This window comes from Oncorhynchus gorbuscha, linkage group LG05 (assembly GCF_021184085.1).
Source record: "Oncorhynchus gorbuscha isolate QuinsamMale2020 ecotype Even-year linkage group LG05, OgorEven_v1.0, whole genome shotgun sequence".
NCBI lineage: Eukaryota > Metazoa > Chordata > Actinopteri > Salmoniformes > Salmonidae > Oncorhynchus > Oncorhynchus gorbuscha.
In genome coordinates this window covers 82,133,421-82,156,565 of record NC_060177.1, presented here as the reverse complement: position 1 = coordinate 82,156,565, position 23,145 = coordinate 82,133,421, and the positions used below count along the sequence as shown (strand labels likewise).

Below are 23,145 nucleotides of genomic sequence, written 5' to 3'. Positions count from 1 at the left end.
AGGTTCTCCACGGCATGGCGAGCAGCAGACAATTCCTGCTCGTGTCTGCCGAGCATGGCTCCTTGGATCTCGACGGCAGTGTAACGAGCGTCTGAAGTCGCTGGGTCCATTCCTTGGTCGGTTCCTTCTGTCATGCAGGTGAAAGAGGACCCAAAAGCGACTTAACAGAAACAGAGTTTATTCAAGTCCAAACAGGGAATAACAGAAATCCTCTAGTCTGTAGAGGGGAATAACAGGAGAAGCGGCCACAGACTGCAGGTCCGGGTAGGCGCAGGCCGTAGCTGACAGAGACACCTGCTCACACGCAGCATCTGATGAAGGCAAAAACACGACAGGACAGGGCGATACACAATCACAGCACGGTGAATTCTAAACAAGGAACCGACAGGACAGGAACGGAACACAAAGGAAGAAATAGGGACTCTAATCAGGGGAAAAGGATCGGGAACAGGTGTGGGAAGACTAAATGATGATTAGGGGAATAGGAACAGCTGGGAGCAGGAACGGAACGATAGAGAGAAGAGAGAGCGAGAGAGTGAGAGAGGGAGGGGGAGAGAGAGGGATAGAAAGAGGGAAAGAACCTAATAAGACCAGCAGAGGGAAACGAATAGAATGGGGAGCACAGGGACAAGACATGATAATAAATGACAAACATGACATTTACAGGTATGTTTGTGTCAACCTGACCATTCAAGTCTGCAATTTGAGTGTTTCACAGATTGGTTCATATGAGCGCAAGCCTAAGCTTATTAGATTCAGTTTGACAATTAGGATGGGATTTAGTCCAAGTTGGTAAAGCAGAATATTGGTTTTGACTTTAAAAGGTTTAAACGCTTGAGCCAACATACACAGCATTTACTAATCTCAGTGAATGTTGGGGAAATTGCATTCAAAAGGCAGATTGTTGGGTGTCCATTGCTCTATAGCATGCTTTAGATTCAATACATGGGGGTATGTTCACTGGGGCTGGCTGAAATGTATTGAATTCAATAAATATACAGATTTAGCAATAACAAAGTTATATTTTAGTTTGTGCTCCATATCTCTCTAAACTGTACTCCAGTCTGCAATATTTTTTTAAGCACTGCATCTTATGCATACAATTTTATCTACAGTGTTTTGGTTGGTGCAGACACTCATAACCTCCCTTGGCATGGAGGAATAGTGCACTGTGTACCTCATTCCTAATGTCACATGTCTCTCCTGAGGGAGAGGAGGGTGACATGTCCATAAATTCTCCCTAACCTCAGACATTAAGGACTGGTATTTTTGGAGAGGAAAGATCATATGAGTTGTCTGAATAAGGAACGGCCACTTATGGGTGTCAATGATGAGCTAAAATAAACTTAGTGTTCTTTGAGAATGCAAAAGATTGTAAAGTAGTGCTTTAGATATCCTAGGTAAAATGGTATTTGGTAGTAGTGAGTGAGACCTCCCACTGCGCACAAACATCAGTTCAACGTCTAGTTTTGATTTACATTTGGATGAGTTGTCAACTAATGTGAATTCAACGTGAAATCAACAAAACATTTCACCATGTCATTAGATTTAGGTTAAAAGTTGGGTGAAGAAAAATATATAATTCCCTCACCTTGATGACCTTTTTCAAATCCCCAATCAGGTCTCCACGTTGATTCGACGTCATCACATTGATGATTTGGGTGGAAATAAAGTGGAAAAAACGTTGATTCAACCATTTTTTTGCATAGTGGGTTGTAAGTGGTCCTCTTAATTGTAGTATTGAATATAGACCTTATTATACTGTATACATTACTGGTAATAATGAATCTCAAAGAATCAGAGGAGCAATCATGAGGAAATTACTATTCTAGTCATGAGTCTAAATAGTACCAGATAAATACAGGCCTGTCAATAAAGTAACAAACTCCTTAACTGGTGTTATTCATCTGCACCTTCGCATCAATGGCTGTTTCTACCTACAGTGGGCGGCTGGACCCAGCAGGATCCATCCTGCCCGGTGGAACAGTTCTGTCCCCTGGAGAATGAGTGGAAGAACATGGCCTCCATGATCAATCACCGTGGTAACGTGGCCGTGTACGGCCTGGCCGGGAAGATCTACACGGTGGGTGGGTCCGATGGTGTCTCGTGCAAGAGCAGCGTGGAGAGGTAAGGGCGTTTCAAGATGACTACCCATAGAACTGTTGGTAAAGCTTTAGTTCCTATTTCAGAGGGTCACAGTAAAGTGCTGTATGAGAAATATCCATCCCACGCTGTGTGTCAGGGTGAGTGTCTGTCGGTGGTCCGGTCAGAGGCTCAGGGCTGACAGGCATTCACTGCTGGGGGTCTAGGGAGAGGAGGCTGGGTGTCTAGGCAGGGGGGGACTGGGTTGGGTTGGGGGGGGGTGGTGGTCCAAGCAGTCAGAGAGGAATCTCCAGGATTTAGGTGTGATGGATATGATGGATCCGTGATGGATGTGGGGACAGGCTGACAGGCCTCTTAATCAGCACCCTGTGGCCCAGCGCTGTCAGTGCTGAGTGCTGATACTGGAGGGAGGCCTCTACATGGTGGGGTTTGGGGGGGGGGTGAGGGGTAGGGGGTGGGGAGGGAGGGAGGATTATGCATGGTAGGGCGTCAGGGGTGTGGATAGCATTACGTTGCCTAGAAATATATATCACTTCTCAACTTCTGCAGTATCGCACGCTCTCATCACCTTTTTGGTCTTCGACCCGGCAGACTTCTCACTGTCTCAAACTCTAGGCTTTGTCTTGCCTACTACTTAGTTAAACTACATACTGTGTACTAATCGTACAACATAATATTTAGAGCGTACTGTATGCAACAAATATCAACATACTGTACATACTACACATTGAAGACAAATGGTTCTATGTAGTGCCAAATAAGGGTTCTTTGGCTTGTAACTATAGCAGAACACTTTTTGGTTCTAGATTGAACCTTTTTTTGAAGGTTCTATAAAGAACCATGCACATACGGTTCTAAATGGAACCTGTATGGTTCTATAAAGAACTGTTCTAGTTAAAAAATATATATAAAAAATATATATATTATAGTTTAATAGCCATATTATACTGTTAAAATGCCATAGATTTTACTGTACACAGCAGATGTGCCCTGGCCTCTCAGGGATCTCATCATTTGATTAGTGTCCTATTTGGGACTGCAGGAGAGAGAACACGTGTCTCTTGGGGCAGTCTGTCATACTTCCAATCAATTAACTGGTATTACTCCAGGTATTACATTGATAGAGATGATGTTAGGTATTATATTGATATTGTAAGGGTTTTCTTCTGGTGAAAGAGAGGCGGACCAAAATGCAGCGTGGTGGTTATTCATGTTTTTAATACATGAACAGACTATACAAAACAAGAAAAGTGAAAACCTAAACAGTCCTATCTGGTGCAAACACAGAGACAGGAACAATCACCCACAAAACCCAACACAAAACAGGCTACCTAAATATGGTTCCCAATCAGAGACAATGACTAACACCTGCCTCTCATTGAGAACCATATCAGGCCAAACATAGAAATAGACAAACCAGACACACAACATAGAATGCCCACCCAGCTCACGTCCTGACCAACACTAAAACAAGGAAAACACATATGAACGATGGACAGAACGTGACAGATATAGATGGTGATAGGTATCATTGATATAGATGGTGATAGGTAATCATTAATATAGATGTGATAGGTATTCACTGATATAGATGGTGATAGGTAATCACTGATATAGATGGTGATAGGTAATCACTTATCTAGATGGTGATAGGTAATCATTAATATAGATGGAGATAGGGAATCACTGATATAGATGGTGATAGGTAATCATTAATATGTATGGTGATAGGTATTAATTCATATAGATGGTGATAGGTATTACATTGACTCAGTACCCCCTGTATATAGTCTCCACATTGACTCTGTACCAGTACCCCCTGTATATAGCCTCCACATTGACTCTGTACCAGTACCCCCTGCATATAGCCTCCACATTGACTCTGTACCGGTACCCCCTGTATATAGCCTCCACATTGACTCTGTACCGGTAGCCTCCCCCTGTATATAGCCTCCACATTGACTCTGTACCGGTACCCCCTGTATATAGCCTCCACATTGACTCTGCACCAGTACCCCCTGTACATAGCCTCCACATTGACTCTGTACTGGTACCCCCTGTACATAGCCTCCACATTAACTCTGTACCGGTACCTCCTGTATATTGCCTCCACATTGACTCTGTACCGGTACCCCCTGTATATAGCCTCCACATTGACTCTGTACCGGTACCCCCTGTATATAGCCTCCACATTGACTCTGTTCCGGTACCCCCTGTATATAGCCTCCACATTGACTCTGTACCGGTACCCCTGTATATAGCCTCCACATTGACTCTGTACCGGTACCCCCTGTATATAGCCTCCACATTGACTCTGTACCAGTACCCCTGTATATAGCCTCCACATTGACTCTGTACCGGTACCCCTGTATATAGCCTCCACATTGACTCTGTACCGGTACCCCCTGTATATAGCCTCCACATTGACTCTGTACCGGTACCCCTGTATATAGCCTACACATTGACTCTGTACCGGTACCCCTTGTATATAGCCTCCACATTGACTCTGTACCGGTACCTCCTGTATATAGCCTCCACATTGACTCTGTACCAGTACCCCTGTATATAGCCTCCACATTGACTCTGTACCGGTACCTCCTGTATATAGCCTCCACATTGACTCTGTACCAGTACCCCCTGTATATAGCCTCCACATTGACTCTGTACCGGTACCTCCTGTATATAGCCTCCACATTGACTCTGTACCGGTACCCCCTGTATATAGCCTCCACATTGACTCTGTACCGGTACCTCCTGTATATAGCCTCCACATTGACTCTGTACCGGTACCTCCTGTATATAGCCTCCACACTGACTCTGTACCGGTACCTCCTGTATATAGCCTCCACATTGACTCTGTACCGGTACCTCCTGTATATAGCCTCCACATTGACTCTGTACCAGTACCCCCTGTATATAGCCTCCACATTGACTCTGTACCGGTACCTCCTGTATATAGCCTCCACATTGACTCTGTACCAGTACCTCCTGTATATAGCCTCCACATTGACTCTGTACCAGTACCCCCTGTATATAGCCTCCACATTGACTCTGTACCAGTACCCCCTGTATATAGCCTCGCTATTGTTATTTACCACTGGTCTTTAATTATTTGTGATATGCATCTTTTCAGGGAAGTTAGGAACCAATATACACAGGCAGTTAGAAAAGCTACAGCTAGCTTTTTCAAACAGAAAATTGCATCCTGTAGCACAAACTCAAAAAAGTTCTGGGACACTATAAAGTCCATGGAGAATAAGCGCACCTCCTCATAGCTGCCTACTGCACTGAGGCTAGGAAACATTGCCAACACCGATAAATCCACTATAATTGACCATTTCAATAAGCATTTTTCTACGGCTGGCCATGCTTTCCAACTGGCTACCCCTACCCAGGTCAACTGCCCTGCACCCCCTACAGCAACTTGCTCAAGCCTCCCCCATTTCTCCTTCACCCAAATCCAGATAGGTGATCTTCTGAAAGAGCTGCAAAATCTGGACACCTACAAATCAGCCGCGCTAGACAATCTGGACACTCTCTTTCTAAAATTATCTGCCGAAATTGTTGCAACCCCTATTACTAGCCTGTTCAACCTCTCCTTCGTATCGTCTGAGATTCCCAAAGATTGGAATGCTGCCGTGATCAACCACCTCTTCAAAGGGGGAGACACTATAGACCCAAACTGCTACAGACCTATATCTTTCCTACCCTGGCTTTCTAAGGTTTTTGAAAGCCAAGTTAACAAACAGATTACAGACCATTTCGAAACCCACCGTATCTTCTCCGCAATGCAATCAGGTTTCAAAGCTGGTCATGGGTGCACCTCAGCCACGCTCCTAAACAATATCATAACCGCCGTATTCATCGACCTGGCCAAGGCATCTCGATTCTGTCAATCACCACATTCTTATCGGCAGACTCAACAGCCTTGGTTTCTCAAATGACTGCCTCGTCTGGTTCACCAACTACTTCTCTCACAGAGTTCAGTGTGTCAAATCGGAGGGTCTGTTGTCCGGACCTCTGGCAGTCTCTATGGGGGTGCCACAGGGTTCAATTCTCGGGACAACTCTCGTCTCTGTATACACCAATGATGTCGCTCTTGCTGATTTTCTGATCCACCTCTACGCAGACGACACCATTCTGTATACTTCTGGCCCTTCTTTGGACACTGTGTTAACTAACCTCCAGACGAGCTTCAATGCAATACAACACTCCTTCCGTGGCCTCTAACTGCTCCGAAATGCAAGTAAAACTAAATGCATGCTCTTCAACCATTCGCTGCCCACACCTGCCCGCCCGTCCAGCATTACTACTCTGGACAGTTGTGACTTAGAATATATGGACAACTACAAATACCTATGTGTCTGGCTAGACTGTAAACTCTCCTTCCAGACTCACACTAAGCATCTCCAATCCAAAATTAAATCTAGACTTGGCTTCCTATTTTGTAACAAAGCATCCTTCACTCATGCTGCCAAACATATCCTTGTAAAACTGACCATCCTACCGATCCTCGACTTCGGCAATGTCATCTACAAAATAGCCTCCAACACTCTACTCAACTAATTGGATGCAGTCTACCATAGTTGTCATGTTTTGTCTTATATTGTCTTGTCATTTTGCTTTTCCTTCTGTTCGTTTTCCCCCTGCTGGTCTTTTTAGGTTCGTTCCCTTTTTTCTCTCTCCCTCCCTCTCTCTCTTCTCTCTATCGTTCCGTTCCTGCTCCCAGCTGTTCCTATTCCCCTAATCAATAATTTAGTCTTTCCACACCTGTTCCCTATCTTTTCCCCTGATTAGAGTCCCTATTTCTCCCCTTGTTTTCCGTTTCTGTCCTGTCGGATCCTTGTATATTGTTCACCGTGCTGTGTCTTTGTATCGCCCTGTCGTGTCGTGTTTCCCTCAGATGCTGCGTGGTGAGCAGGTGTCTGAGTCTGCTACGGTCAAGTGCCTTCCCGAGGCAACCTACAGTTTATGATCGAGTCTCCAGTCTGTTCTCGTCATTACGAGTGGAATTGTTTTTTATGCTTTATTTACCGCTCCGATTTGTCTAGGAGTATTGCATATTTCCTTTACTGGATTAAAGACTCTGTTTTCGCCAAGTCGCTTTTGGGTCCTCATTCACCTGCATAACAGAAGGATCCGACCAAAGAATGGACCCAGCGACTACAGACGCTCGTAACACTGCCGTCGAGATCCAAGGAGCCATGCTCGGCAGACACGAGCAGGAATTGTCTGCTGCTCGTCATGCCGTGGAGAACCTGGCCGCTCAGGTTTCCGACCTCTCTGGACAGTTCCAGAGTCTTCGTCTCGTGCCACCTGTTACTTCCTGGTCTGCCGAGCCTCCGGAACCTAGGGTTAATAACCCACCTTGTTACTCCGGGCAGCCCACGGAGTGCCGCTCCTTTCTCACCCAGTGTGATATTGTGTTCTCTCTCCAACCCAACACATACTCTAGAGAGAGAGCTCGGGTTGCTTACGTCATATCACTCCTTACTGGCCGGGCTCGAGAGTGGGGCACAGCTATCTGGGAGGCAAGGGCTGATTGTTCTAACAATTACCAGAACTTTAAAGAGGAGATGATTCGGGTTTTTGACCGTTCAGTTTTTGGTAGGGAGGCTTCTAGGGCCCTGGCTTCCCTATGCCAAGGTGATCGATCCATAACGGATTACTCTATAGAGTTTCGCACTCTTGCTGCCTCTAGTGACTGGAACGAGCCGGCGCTGCTCGCTCGTTTTCTGGAGGGACTCCACGCAGTGGTTAAAGATGAGATTCTCTCCCGGGAGGTTCCTTCCAGTGTGGACTCTTTGATTGCTCTCGCCATCCGCATAGAACGACGGGTAGATCTTCGTCACCAAGCTCGTAGAAGAGAGCTCGCGTCAACGTTGTTTCCCTGCTCCGCATCGCAACCATCTCCCTCCTCTGGCTCAGAGACTGAGCCCATGCAGCTGGGAGGTATTCGCATCTCGACTAAGGAGAGGGAACGGAGGATCACCAACCGCCTGTGCCTCTATTGCGGATTTGATGGACATTTTGTCAATTCATGTCCAATAAAAGCCAGAGCTCATCAGTAAGCGGAGGGCTACTGGTGAGCGCTACTACTCAGGTCTCTCCATCTAGATCCTGTACTACTATGTCGGTCCATCTACGCTGGACCGGTTCGGGTGCTACATGCAGTGCCTTGATAGACTCTGGGGCTGAGGGTTGTTTCATGGACGAAGCATGGGCTCGGAAACATGACATTCCTTTCAGACAGTTAGACAAGCCTACGCCCATGTTCGCCTTAGATGGTAGTCATCTTCCCAGTATCAGATTTGAGACACTACCTTTAACCCTCACAGTATCTGGTAACCACAGTGAGACTATTTCTTTTTTGATTTTTCGTTCACCTTTTACACCTGTTGTTTTGGGTCATCCCTGGCTAGTATGTCATAATCCTTCTATTAATTGGTCTAGTAATTCTATCCTATCCTGGAACGTTTCTTGTCATGTGAAGTGTTTAATGTCTGCCATCCCTCCCGTTTCTTCTGTCCCCACTTCTCAGGAGGAACCTGGCGATTTGACAGGAGTGCCGGAGGAATATCATGATCTGCGCACAGTCTTCAGTCGGTCCCGAGCCAACTCCCTTCCTCCTCACCGGTCGTATGATTGTAGTATTGATCTCCTTCCGGGGACCACTCCTCCTCGGGGTAGACTATACTCTCTGTCGGCTCCCGAACGTAAGGCTCTCGAGGATTATTTGTCTGTGTCTCTTGACGCCGGTACCATAGTGCCTTCTTCCTCTCCGGCCGGGGCGGGGTTTTTTTTGTTAAGAAAAGGACGGTACTCTGCGCCCCTGCGTGGATTATCGAGGGCTGAATGACATAACGGTTAAGAATCGTTATCCGCTTCCCCTTATGTCATCAGCCTTCGAGATTCTGCAGGGAGCCAGGTGCTTTACTAAGTTGGACCTTCGTAACGCTACCATCTCGTGCGCATCAGAGAGGGGGACGAGTGGAAAACGGCGTTTAACACTCCGTTAGGGCATTTTGAGTACCGGGTTCTGCCGTTTGGTCTCGCCAATGCGCCAGCTGTTTTTCAGGCATTAGTTAATGATGTTCTGAGAGACATGCTGAACATCTTTGTTTTTGTCTACCTTGACGATATCCTGATTTTTTCACCGTCACTCGAGATTCATGTTCAGCACGTTCGACGTGTTCTCCAGCGCCTTTTAGAGAATTGTCTCTACGTGAAGGCTGAGAAGTGCTCTTTTCATGTCTCCTCCGTTACTTTTCTCGGTTCCATTATTTCCGCTGAAGGCATTCAGATGGATTCCGCTAAGGTCCAAGCTGTCAGTGAGTGGCCCGTTCCAAGGTCACGTGTCGAGTTGCAGCGCTTTCTAGGTTTCGCTAATTTCTATCGGCGTTTCATTCGTAATTTCGGTCAAGTTGCTGCCCCTCTCACAGCTCTTACTTCTGTCAAGACGTGTTTTAAGTGGTCCGGTTCTGCCCAGGGAGCTTTTGATCTTCTAAAAGAACGTTTTACGTCCGCTCCTATCCTCGTTACTCCTGACGTCACTAGACAATTCATTGTCGAGGTTGACGCTTCAGAGGTAGGCGTGGGAGCCATTCTATCCCAGCGCTTCCAGTCTGACGATAAGGTTCATCCTTGCGCTTATTTTTCTCATCGCCTGTCGCCATCTGAACGCAACTATGATGTGGGTAACGCGAACTGCTCGCCATCCGCTTAGCCCTAGGCGAATGGCGACAGTGGTTGGAGGGGGCGACCGTTCCTTTGTCGTTTGGACAGACCATAAGAACCTTGAGTACATCCGTTCTGCCAAACGACTTAATGCTCGTCAAGCTCGTTGGGCGTTGTTTTTCGCTCGTTTCGAGTTTGTGATTTCTTACCGTCCGGGTAGCAAGAACACCAAGCCTGATGCCTTATCCCGTCTTTTAGTTCTTCTGTTTTTCTACTGATCCCGAGGGGATTCTTCCTTATGGGCGTGTTGTCGGGTTGACAGTCTGGGGAATTGAAAGACAGGTTAAGCAAGCACTCACGCACACTTCGTCGCGCGCTTGTCCTAGTAACCTTCTTTTCGTTCCTGTTTCTACTCGTCTGGCTGTTCTTCAGTGGGCTCACTCTGCCAAGTCAGCTGGTCATCCCGGCGTTCGAGGCACTCTTGCTTCTATTCGCCAGCGCTTTTGGTGGCCGACTCAGGAGCGTGACACGCGCCGTTTCGTGGCTGCTTGTTCGGACTGCGCGCAGACTAAGTCAGGTAACTCTCCTCCTGCCGGTCGTCTCAGACCGCTTCCCATTCCTTCTCGACCATGGTCTCACATCGCCCTAGACTTCATTACCGGTCTGCCTTTGTCTGCGGGGAAGACTGTGATTCTTACGGTTGTCGATAGGTTCTCTAAGGCGGCACATTTCATTCCCTCGCTAAACTTCCTTCCGCTAAGGAGACGGCACAAATCATCATCGAGAATGTGTTCAGAATTCATGGCCTCCGTTAGACGCCGTTTCAGACAGAGGCCCGCAATTCACGTCACAGTTTGAGGGAGTTCTGTCGTTTGATTGGTGCGTCCGTCAGTCTCTCTTCCGGGTTTCATCCCCAGTCTAACGGTCAAGCAGAGAGGGCCAATCAGACGATTGGTCGCATACTACGCAGCCTTTCTTTCAGAAACCCTGCGTCTTGGGCAGAACAGCTCCCCTGGGCAGAATACGCTCACAACTCGCTTCCTTCGTCTGCTACCGGGTTATCTCCGTTTCAGAGTAGTCTGGGTTACCAGCCTCCTCTGTTCTCATCCCAGCTTGCCGAGTCCAGCGTTCCCTCCGCTCAAGCGTTTGTCCAACGATGTGAGCGCACCTGGAGGAGGGTGAGGTCTGCACTTTGCCGTTACAGGGCACAGACTGTGAGAGCCGCCAATAAACGTAGGATTAAGAGTCCAAGGTATTGTTGCGGCCAGAGAGTGTGGCTTTCCACTCGCAACCTTCCTCTTACGACAGCTTCTCGTAAGTTGACTCCGCGGTTCATTGGTCCGTTCCGTGTCTCCCAGGTCGTCAATCCTGTCGCTGTGCGACTGCTTCTTCCGCGACATCTTCGTCGCGTCCATCCTGTCTTCCATGTCTCCTGTGTCAAGCCCTTTCTTCGCACTCCCGTTCGTCTTCCCTCCCCCTCCCGTCCTTGTCGAGAGCGCACCTATTTACAAGGTACGTAGGATCATGGACATGCGTTCTCGGGGACGGGGTCACCAATACTTAGTGGATTGGGAGGGTTACGGTCCTGAGGAGAGGAGTTGGGTTCGTCTCGGGACGTGCTGGACCGTTCACTGATTGATGATTTCCTCCGTTGCCGCCAGGATTCCTCCTCGAGTGCGCCAGGAGGCGCTCGGTGAGTGGGGGTACTGTCATGTTTTGTCTTATATTGTCTTGTCATTTTGCTTTTCCTTCTGTTCGTTTTCCCCCTGCTGGTCTTTTTAGGTTCGTTCCCTTTTTCTCTCTCCCTCCCTCTCTCTCTTCTCTCTATCGTTCCGTTCCTGCTCCCAGCTGTTCCTATTCCCCTAATCAATCATTTAGTCTTTCCACACCTGTTCCCTATCTTTTCCCCTGATTAGAGTCCCTATTTCTCCCCTTGTTTTCCGTTTCTGTCCTGTCGGATCCTTGTATATTGTTCACCGTGCTGTGTCTTTGTATCGCCCTGTCGTGTCGTGTTTCCCTCAGATGCTGCGTGGTGAGCAGGTGTCTGAGTCTGCTACGGTCAAGTGCCTTCCCGAGGCAACCTACAGTTTATGATCGAGTCTCCAGTCTGTTCTCGTCATTACGAGTGGAATTGTTTTTTATGCTTTATTTACCGCTCCGATTTGTCTAGGAGTATTGCATATTTCCTTTACTGGATTAAAGACTCTGTTTTCGCCAAGTCGCTTTTGGGTCCTCATTCACCTGCATAACAATAGTGCCATCCATTTTGTCACCAAAGCCCCATATACTACCCACCACTGCGACCTGTACGCTCTCGTTGGCTGGCCCTCGCTTCATACTCATCGCCAAACCTACTGACTCCAGGTCATCTACAAGTCTTTGCTAGGTAAAGCCCTGCCTTATCTCAGCTCACTGGTCACCATAGCAGCACCCACCCGTAGCAACCGCTCCAGCAGGTATGTCTCACTAGTCACCCCCAAAGCCAATTCCTCAATTGGCCGCCTCTCCTTCCAGTTCTCTGCTGCCAATGACTGGAAGGAACTACAAAAATCACTGAAGCTGGAGGCTCAAATCTCACTCACTAGCTTTTAAGCACCAGCTGTCAGAGCAGCTCACAGATCACTACACCTGTACATAGTCCATCTGTAAATAGCCCATCCAACTACCTCATCCCAATACTGTATTTTTTAAATGTTTTATCTTGCCCCTTTGCAGCCCAGTATCTCTACTTGCACATTCGTCTTCTGCACATCTATTCACTCCAGTGTTTAATTGGTATATTGTAATTACTTCGCCACCATGGCCTATGTATTGGCTTACCTCCCTTATTTGCACACACTGTATATAGATTTCTTTTACTGTATTATTGACTGTATGTTTATTTATTCCATGTGTAACTCTGTGTTGTTGTAAGTGGCCTACCTAAAGGTGAAATAAAAATACAGTTGTTATTCTTTTCTCTTCCTCTTCCTATTTCCTATTTTGTATTTTCTCAAAACAGCATTGTTGGTTAAGGGCTTGTAAGTAAGCATTTCAAGGTATTCGCACACATGTGACAAATACAATTTTATTTGATAGATAATCACTGATATCGATGGTGATAGATAATCACTGATATAGATGGTGATAGGTAGTCACTGATATAGATGGTGACAGGTAATTACTAATAAAGATGGTAATAGGTAATCACTGATTAAAGATGGTGATAGGTAGTCACTGATATAGATGGTGATAGGTAATCACTAATAAAGATGGTAATAGGTAGTCACTGATATAGATGGTGATAGGTAGTCACTGATATAGATGGTGATAGGTAATCACTGATATAGATGGTGATAGGTAATCACTGATATAGATGGTGACAGGTAATCACTGATATAGATGGTCATAGGTAATCACTGATTAAAGATGGTGATAGGTAATCACTATTATAGATGGTGATAGGTAATCACTGATATAGATGGTGACAGGTAATCACTGATATAGATGGTAATAGGTAATCACTGATTAAAGATGGTGAAAGGTAATCACTGATTAAAGATGGTGATAGGTAATCACTGATTAAAGATGGTGATAGGTAATCACTGATTAAAGATGGTGATAGGTAATCACTGATTAAAGATGGTGATAGGTAATCACTGATTAAAGATGGTGATAGGTAATCATTGATAAAGATGGTGATAGGTAATCACTGAGTAAAGATGGTGATAGGTAATCACTGATTAAAGATGGTGATAGGTAATCACTGATAAAGATGGTGATAGGTAATCACTGAGTAAAGATGGTGATAGGTAATCACTGATAAAGATGGTGATAGGTAATCACTGAGTAAAGATGGTGATAGGTAATCACTGAGTAAAGATGGTGATAGGTAATCACTGATATAGATGGTGATAGGTAATCACTGATATAGATGGTGATAGGTAATCATCCATAGTCTTCTTCCTAATCTTGTTCATCAGACATGTCTTCACCCCCCACCCCCCAAACCCCATGCAGGTACAACCCAGAGACCAACACCTGGAGTAACGACGTGGCCCCACTGAGCAGCACCCGCAGTGGGGTGGGTCTGGTGGAGATGGATGGATATCTATACGCCCTTGGAGGATACGACGGCATGGTCTGCACCAACACTGTTGAGAGGTAAGGCCATGTTCTCATCAGTGGTTGCACTGTGGTTGAGATAGATGAATCAGGGCAAAGGTCCATGTCAAAATGCTCTTTAGATGTTATCTGTGAATTACCTGAATACTGTACGTAGGTGACAGCAAGATAACCAAGTTGGACCTGTTGACCTTTGATAGGCTTTTTAACAGGTGGCAGGTAGCTTCGTAGTTAAAATGTTGGGCCAGTAACCGAAATGTCGCCAGTTCATATCCCCAAGCTGAAAAATCTATCAATATGTCCTTGAGAAAGGTACTTAACCTTGATTGCTCCAGGGTCGCCATTGATCATGGCAGACCCTTGCTGTGACCCCACTCTCCAAGGGTGTCTCAGGGAGAGTTGGGATATGCAAAAACACATTTCCAATTCACACTTGTACATATGTCGGACAGAGGAAAGGGAGAATGAACTATTTAGACATTTGTTTCTGTATCTCTGTTTAACTAGTGATAATATGAAGGAAGATAAGGAAAACATATTTGATAAAATCTTAGTTTTGTTTGTATATTCTTCGTATTCTACCAGATATGATCCCAAAATGAATAGCTGGACGAAGCAGCCACCGATGCTGAGCCGGCGTTCTGGGGCAACGGCTGCTGTGATGGATGGTCAGCTATACGTGATTGGAGGCAGCGATGGCGATGCACCCATGAACACAGGTCTGAATAACACGTAAAGTTAACAGATGTACCTGACTAAATGTACAACATCAGAGGTGGCACCTCAGGTCCTAGAGTGGTGTGGCAAAAACAATATATATATAATTTTGGGGCCTGTAGTTTTACCTGATCTGGTGACCTAACCAGGTAAATCTTTGAACCTTACATGGTATGACATGATTCATCTGTCGTTAAAAGGTTTAATATGGGCTATGATTAGACCAGAGTTTTTCTAATCAGGTTACATGGTTCGAAAAAACTCCTGGAAAAACTCCTGGTCTTGGGGAGGAAACACAACTCTGTCAAACTGCAGCAACCTTGTTCTTGTTCATATGAATTCTATTTCAAAGAAGGACTAGGTGGGTTTCCTACACAAAGACAGAGACACAAAGAAAGCAAAATGATGATTGGACAATGAAACTCATAGGGCTGAGCTTTCTTTATGCATCTTTGCGTCGTGAAGTCCTGCCCTATGCAACTGTAGGCCTGTCAAGTGGAGCAGAGCATGCTGGGCGATCTCCAGCTCAGAGAAGAAGATCAGCTGGAGATAAGTCAAGTGAGAGAAAGTTACAGACATCCTTGTGTTTTCCCCCCAGTTAGCTTTCATTGTGTTAGCCAATGCCAGTTTGTGTCCTTGTTGGTAACACACACACACACACACACACACACACACACACACACACACACACACACACACACACACACACACACACACACACACACACACACACACACACACACACACACACACACACACACACACACACACACACACACACACACACTGGTTGAAGAAATGTCCATACTACATACTGTACTCAGTGCGGTGCTGCTCCTCTCCGCCTCTCGCCGGTGCATCTTCAGTGTTATTAAATCTCAACTGGAATCCTTTCTGTCTGTGCCCTTACCAGCACATGGGAGAGAACACATAAAGTAAAAGCAAATATACAGTCCACCAGATCCTCACTTACAATGCAGCTGCTATTGTTAGTAGCCTACAGTTGACCAGACTGAAAAATGGTCTTGTTTCCATGCAATACAGCATATCAGATCGCTAGTGTTTAGCTGTATAGGCTGCTACATTTACTGGAGAGCTTTTTCTTCTGTCTGCTGGGTGTGATGCGCTATCAGGCTTGCTAAATAAATACAGGAGGAAAGTGGAGAGCACGCCTTGTGTTTGGTGCACTTTGCCTGGAGCGAGCGACCCACAATTTCCGGGATTGATTTGATTTGATTAGGATCTCTTTTAGTCCTCATTTGGACTAATCTTCCAAGAGTTCTGAAACATTCAAATACAATTTATAATACAAACACATTTTCACATATAAACACACTGTTACAAACAGACATAATACACTAACATATTGACCAGATAAATACTCTATAACAGTCTGAAATTATAGATTGATTACTTCATCTACAATAGTCCCGTACAACCTTGCAATTTATTATATTTAAACGGTTCTGAAGTATTGTTTGAATTTATATATTGAAAGGTTGTGGTTTGCCCAGATAAATTGCTCAATTTCTTTATTAAATGTTATCTAGCCTATTTATCTTTTCTGTCTGGATAACAGATAGATTGTGGACAACCTATTCCTGGTATTTACTGAATGTCTTACCAACTGAATACTGTTGTGAATAGAGTTTGGCCGTTTTAATGGTGTACATTGTTAAATAAAATAAACATCGTTTTTTCAATTATCTTGTTGATTGATTACCAACCAAGACAATTGAGCATGAGGGCGCTAGAGAGCGTGCTATGGAGTAGACGTGCTTTGCTTTTGAAACAAATTAGTATTTATCTTAACCTCTCACGACCTATAACTTCAAACAAATATGACAAAGGGAAAAGGCACCAAAAAAGGGAGCGCTAAACAAGACAATTTGAATGAGACAGACAACGAGCCAATTTCAACGTCGCCCACCCACGAGGAGTTAACTGAAGAGGCTAACCAAGGCCATTCATCGTACGGCTGCACTATCCCCAGACCAGGGATCTCATCCTCAAGCTGGCTAGTCAAAAGTTCCCCCTTAACTTCAACGGAGCCAGGGTGTCTTTCTACCCAGATCTTACCTTGGAGGTGAGGAACCAACGGAAAGAGTATGATGAGGTACGCAACAAATGCAGGGCGGCCAACATCCGATATGGATTCCTCTTCTCAGCCCGGTTTAAGGTGACAGTCGAAGGATCAACAGGTACGTTTGACAACCCAAAAGAGGCCGATCTGTTCTTGACAAGCAAGCTCCCTGGCTGAGGATACAGAACGGCTGTGTCAGCCGGCTAAATGACCAAATACAGGCCAGGAATGTGTTTGGATTTCCGGCCTATGTCTTTTTGATTAGACGACCAGAATTTGGGACTTATGATTGGTGAGATGTTGTGGCTAATATAGCATTGTTTGGCACATCATGTTTTAGCGCCACTCACCCCCTAACATGAGAGTTAAGTGTTAAGTGTTATTTAATATTAGTGTATGTTTTTAGGACGAATTCCTCGTATACAGTCCTTGAGAAGATCACAAAGTTAAAATATGAATACAATTTGTCATGCAGGTGAAAGAGGACCCAAAAGCGACTTGGCGAAAACAGAGTCTTTAATCCAGTAAAGTAAATACAAACAAAAAACACAACTTTCACTCGAAATGACGAGGACAAACTGGAGACTCGATCTTGAACAGCAGGTGAACAGCAGGTTGCCTCGGGAAGGCACTTGAACCAGACAGACTCAGACACCTGCTCACCACGCAGCATCTGAGGAAAACACGACACGACAGGGCGATACACAAACACAGCACGGTGAATTCTAGACAAGGAACCGACAGGACAGGAACGGAACACAAAGGAAGAAATAGGGACTCTAATCAGGGGAAAGGATCGGGAACAGGTGTGGGAAGACTAAATGATTGATTAGGGGAATAGGAACAGCTGGGAGCAGGAACGGAACGATAGAGAGAAGAGAGAGCGAGAGAGTGAGAGAGGGAGGGGGAGAGAGAGGGATAGAAAGAGGGAAAGAACCTAATAAGACCAGCAGAGGGAAACGAATAGAATGGGAAGCACAGGGACAAGACAAGATAATAAATGACAAAACATGACAGTACCCCCCACTCACCGAGCGCCTCCTGGCGCACTCGAGGAGGAATCCTGGCGGCAACGGAGGAAATCATCAATGAGTGAACGGTCCAGCACGTCCCGAGACGGAACCCAACTCCTCTCCTCAGGACCGTAACCCTCCCAATCCACTAAGTATTGGTGACCCCGTCCCCGAGAACGCATGTCCATGATCTTATGTACCTTGTAAATAGGTGCGCTCTCGACAAGGACGGGAGGGGGAGGAAGACGAACGGGGGTGCGAAGAAATGATCTTGGCCGCAATAATACCTTGGACTCTTAATCCTGCGTTTATTGGCGGCTCTCACAGTCTGTGCCCTGTAACGGCAAAGTGCAGACCTCACCCTCCTCCAGGTGCGCTCACAACGTTTGAGCGGAGGGAACGCTGGAAGCTGGGATGAGAACAGAGGAGGCTGGTAACCCAGACTACTCTGAAACGGAGATAACCCGGTAGCAGACGAAGGAAGCGATTGTGAGCGTATTCTGCCCGGGAGCTGTTCTGCCCAAGGAGGGTTTCTGAAAGAAAGGCTGAGTATGCGAACGTCTGATTGGCCCTCTCTGTGACCGTTAGACTGGGGATGAAAAAGGGCTGACGGACGCACCAATCAGGAACTCCCTCCAAAACTGTGACATGGAAGACAGAATTCTGATGGATTTGTGCCGTCTCCTTAGCGGAAGGAAGTTTAGCGAGGGGAATGAAATGTGCCGCCTTAGAGAACCTATCGACAACCGTAAGAATCACAGTCTTCCCCGCAGACAAAGGCAGACCGGTAATGAAGTCTAGGGGATTGAGACCATGGGGAGAATGGGGAGCGGGAACGACGGCAGGAGGAATGAAGTCTGCGCGCAGTCCGAACAAGAGTCAACGTGTCACGCTCCTGAGTCGGCCACCAAAAGCGCTGTCGTAGAAGAGGACCGGGATGACCAGTTGCAGAGTGAGTGAAGAACAGCCAGACGAGTGGAAACAGGAACGAAAAGGAGGTTACTCTGGCCGCAGTGTGCGTGAGTGCTTGCTTAACCTGTCTTTCAATTCCCCAGACTGTTCATAAGGAAGAATCCCCTCGGGATCAGTAGAAGCCACAGAAGAACTAAACAGACGGGATAAGGCATCAGGCTTGGTGTTCTTGCTACCCGGACGGTAAGAAATCACAAACTCGAAACGAGCGAAAAACAACGCCCAACGAGCTTGACGGGCATTAAGTCGTTTGGCAGAACGGATGTACTCAAGGTTCTTATGGTCTGTCCAAACGACAAAAGGAACGGTCGCCCCCTCCAACCACTGTCGCCATTCGCCTAGGGCTAAGCGGATGGCGAGCAGTTCACGGTTACCCACATCATAGTTGCGCTCAGATGGCGACAGGCGATGAGAAAATAAGCGCAAGGATGAACCTTATCGTCAGACTGGAACGAGGGCGTCAACCTCGACAATGAATTGTCTAGTGATCAGGAGTAACGAGGATAGGAGCGGACGTAAAACGTTCTTTTAGAAGATCAAAAGCTCCCCGGAACCGGACCACTTAAAACACGTCTGACAGAAGTAAGAGCTGTGAGAGGGGCAGCAACTTGGAAATTACGAATGAAACGCCGATAGAAATTAGCGAAACCTAAAAGCGCTGCAACTCGACAATGACCTTGGAACGCTCAGGAGAAAGGCCAGGATCGCAAGGACTGACAGCAGACCCTCTAGCGGATGGACCACTGAATGCCTTCAGAAGGAATGGGGATAACGCAGAACCGAGAAATTACAGGGAATGAAACGGAGGAGACATCGAACAGCCAGCTGAACTCGAATAGACGCAAATCTGAGCCCACTGAAGAACAGCCAGACAGTGGAAACAGGAGCCTTTACGTAGAGACAATTCTCTAAAAGGCGCTGTAGGAAAACGTGCTGAACATGAATCTCGAGTGACGGAGACAAAAATCAGGATATCGTCAAGATAGACAAAAACAAAGATGTTCAGCATGTCTCTCAGAACATCATTAACTAATGCCTGAAAACAGCTGGCGCATTGGCGGACCGAACGGCAGAACCCGGTACTCAAAATGCCCTAACAGAGTGTTAAACGCCGTTTTCCACTCGTCCCCCTCTCTGATGCGCACGAGATGGTAAGCGTTACGAAGGTCCAACTTAGTAAAGCACCTGGCTCCCTGCAGAATCTCGAAGGCTGATGACATAAGGGAAGCGGATAACGATTCTTAACCGTTATGTCATTCAGCCCTCGATAATCCACGCAGGGGCGCAGAGTACCGTCCTTCTTCTTAACAAAAAAGAACCCCGCCCCGGCCGGAGAGGAAGAAGGCACTATGGTACCGGCGTCAAGAGACACAGACAAATAATCCTCGAGAGCCTTACGTTCAGGAGCCGACTGAAGACCGTGCGCAGATCATGATATTCCTCCGGCACTCCTGTCAAATCGCCAGGTTCCTCCTGAGAAGTAGGGACAGAAGAAACGGGAGGGATGGCAGACATTAAACACTTAACATGACAAGAAACGTTCCAGGATAGGATAGAATTACTAGACCAATTAATAGAAGGATTATGACATACTAGCCAGGGATGACCCAAAACAACAGGTGTAAACGGTGAACGGAAAATCAAAAAAGAAATAGTCTCACTGTGGTTACCAGATACTGTGAGGGTTAAAGGTAGTGTCTCAAATCTGATACTGGGAAGATGACTACCATCTAAGGCGAACATGGGCGTAGGCTTCTCTAACTCTCTGAAAGGAATGTCATGTTTCCGAACCCATGCTTCGTCCATGAAACAACCCTCAGCCCCAGAGTCTATCAAGGCACTACATGTAGCACCCGAACCGGTCCAGCGTAGATGGACCGACAAAGTAGTACAGGATTTTGATGGAGAGACTTGAGTAGTTGCGCTCACCTGTAGCCCTCCGCTTACAGATGAGCTCTGGCTTTTACTGGACATGAATTAACAAAATGTCCAGCAACTCCGCAATAGAGGCACAGGCGGTTGGTGATCCTCCGTTCCCTCTCCTTAGTCGAGATGCGAATCCCTCCCAGCTGCATGGGCTCAGTCTCTGAGCCAGAGGAGGGAGATGGGTGCGATGCGGAGCAGGGAAACACCGTTGATGCGAGCTCTCTTCCACGAGCCCGGTGACGAAGATCTACCCGTCGTTCTATGCGGATGGCGAGAGCAATCAAAGAGTCCACATCTGAAGGAACCTCCCGGGAGAGAATCTCATCCTTAACCACTGCGTGGAGTCCCTCCAGAAAACGAGCGAGCAGCGCCGGCTCGTTCCACTCACTAGAGGCAGCAAGAGTGCGAAACTCAATAGAATAATCCGTTATGGACCGTTCACCTTGGCATAAGGAAGCCAGGGCCCTAGAAGCCTCCCTACCAAAAACTGAACGGTCAAAAACCCGAATCATCTCCTCTTTAAAGTTCTGGAACTTGTTAGAGCAATCAGCCCTTGCCTCCCAGATAGCTGTGCCCCATTCTCGAGCCCGGCCAGTAAGGAGTGAAATGACGTAAGCAACCCGAGCTCTCTCTCTAGAGTATGTGTTGGGTTGGAGAGAGAACACAATCTCACACTGCGTGAGAAAGGAGCGGCACTCAGTGGGCTGCCCGGAGTAGCAAGGTGGGTTATTAACCCTAGGTTCTGGAGGCTCGGCAGGCCAGGAAGTAACAGGTGGCACGAGACGTAGACTCTGGAACTGTCCAGAGAGGTCGGAAACCTGAGCGGCCAGGTTCTCCACGGCATGGCGAGCAGCAGACAATTCCTGCTCGTGTCTGCCGAGCATGGCTCCTTGGATCTCGACGGCAGTGTAACGAGCGTCTGAAGTCGCTGGGTCCATTCCTTGGTCGGTTCCTTCTGTCATGCAGGTGAAAGAGGACCCAAAAGCGACTTGGCGAAAACAGAGTCTTTAATCCAGTAAAGTAAATACAAACAAAAACACAACTTTCACTCGAAATGACGAGGACAAACTGGAGACTCGATCTTGAACAGCAGGTGAACAGCAGGTTGCCTCGGGAAGGCACTTGAACCAGACAGACTCAGACACCTGCTCACCACGCAGCATCTGAGGAAAACACGACACGACAGGGCGATACACAAACACAGCACGGTGAATTCTAGACAAGGAACCGACAGGACAGGAACGGAACACAAAGGAAGAAATAGGGACTCTAATCAGGGGAAAGGATCGGGAACAGGTGTGGGAAGACTAAATGATTGATTAGGGGAATAGGAACAGCTGGGAGCAGGAACGGAACGATAGAGAGAAGAGAGAGCGAGAGAGTGAGAGAGGGAGGGGGAGAGAGAGGGATAGAAAGAGGGAAAGAACCTAATAAGACCAGCAGAGGGAAACGAATAGAATGGGAAGCACAGGGACAAGACAAGATAATAAATGACAAAACATGACACAATTACCATCCTTTCGAAATGGATGGGTTCTTTACTTGCTAGAACGCAACAAAGTTATTTTGAACTGGGTGACAAACCACATACATTATTAGCAAGACAGCTAAGGCATGTACAGGCATCTAGAGCTATTCACAAAATAAAATAGTAACAGATCCGCAGGATATTAATAAATGCTTTGCGCAGTTTTACTCAGAGCTATACCAATCAAAATGCGATGCTACTGATCCACAAACTATGGAACGCTTTCTCGCTGAATGTGAACTTCCTAAACTAGACAGGGGGGCAGCTTCTGCACTCGATGCAGGGATAACTTTAGAGGAAATGAACACAGCGATAGCACCATTTCCAAACAGCAAGGCCCCTGGGCCCGAAGGATATGTAATAGAATTCTATAAGAAGTACCGCGCCAGTCTATCTCCACTTATGTTGTGAATGTTTAAACAATCCAAAGAAAATGCCAAACTCCCGCAAACACTGTATGAGGCTACAATAGCACTGATCTTGAAAAAAGATAGAGATTCCATGGAGATGCCGTCTTATCACCCCGTGTCGTTACTCCCCATAGAAAACAAGGTGTTGACAAAGATATTGGCAAACCGATTGAAAACATATATTTCTGACATCATACACCCTGACCAGACAGGTTTTATCCCGGGCCGACATATATACTACAATTTGAGACGCCTTTTCAACGTAATGTACCACGGTCATAAGGTTGAGGCAGTGGTAATAGCTCTTGATGCAGAGAAGGTTGAGGCAGTGGTAATAGCTCTTGATGCAGAGAAGGTTGAGGCAGTGGTAATAGCTGATGCAGAGAAGGTTGAGGCAGTGGTAATAGCTCTTGATGCAGAGAAGGTTGAGGCAGTGGTAATAGCTCTTGATGCAGAGAAGGTTGAGGCAGTGGTAATAGCTCTTGATGCAGAGAAGGTTGAGGCAGTGGTAATAGCTCTTGATGCAGAGAAGGTTGAGGCAGTGGTAATAGCTCTTGATGCAGAGAAGGTTGAGGCAGTGGTAATAGCTCTTGATGCAGAGAAGGTTGAGGC

The 23,145-nt window shown here is 46.6% G+C and overlaps 1 protein-coding gene across 1 annotated transcript in view; it reads left to right on the top strand.

Moving 5' to 3' along the window:
* Positions 1–23,145, top strand: part of LOC124036575 (kelch-like protein 20) — a 49,780-nt gene that overhangs the window by 5,799 nt on the left and 20,836 nt on the right. The window contains exons 3-5 of the mRNA XM_046351310.1: positions 1,944–2,127; positions 13,780–13,923; positions 14,470–14,603. Coding sequence (XP_046207266.1) covers positions 1,944–2,127; positions 13,780–13,923; positions 14,470–14,603 — 462 coding nt within the window. The remainder of the gene's footprint in view (positions 1–1,943; positions 2,128–13,779; positions 13,924–14,469; positions 14,604–23,145) is intronic.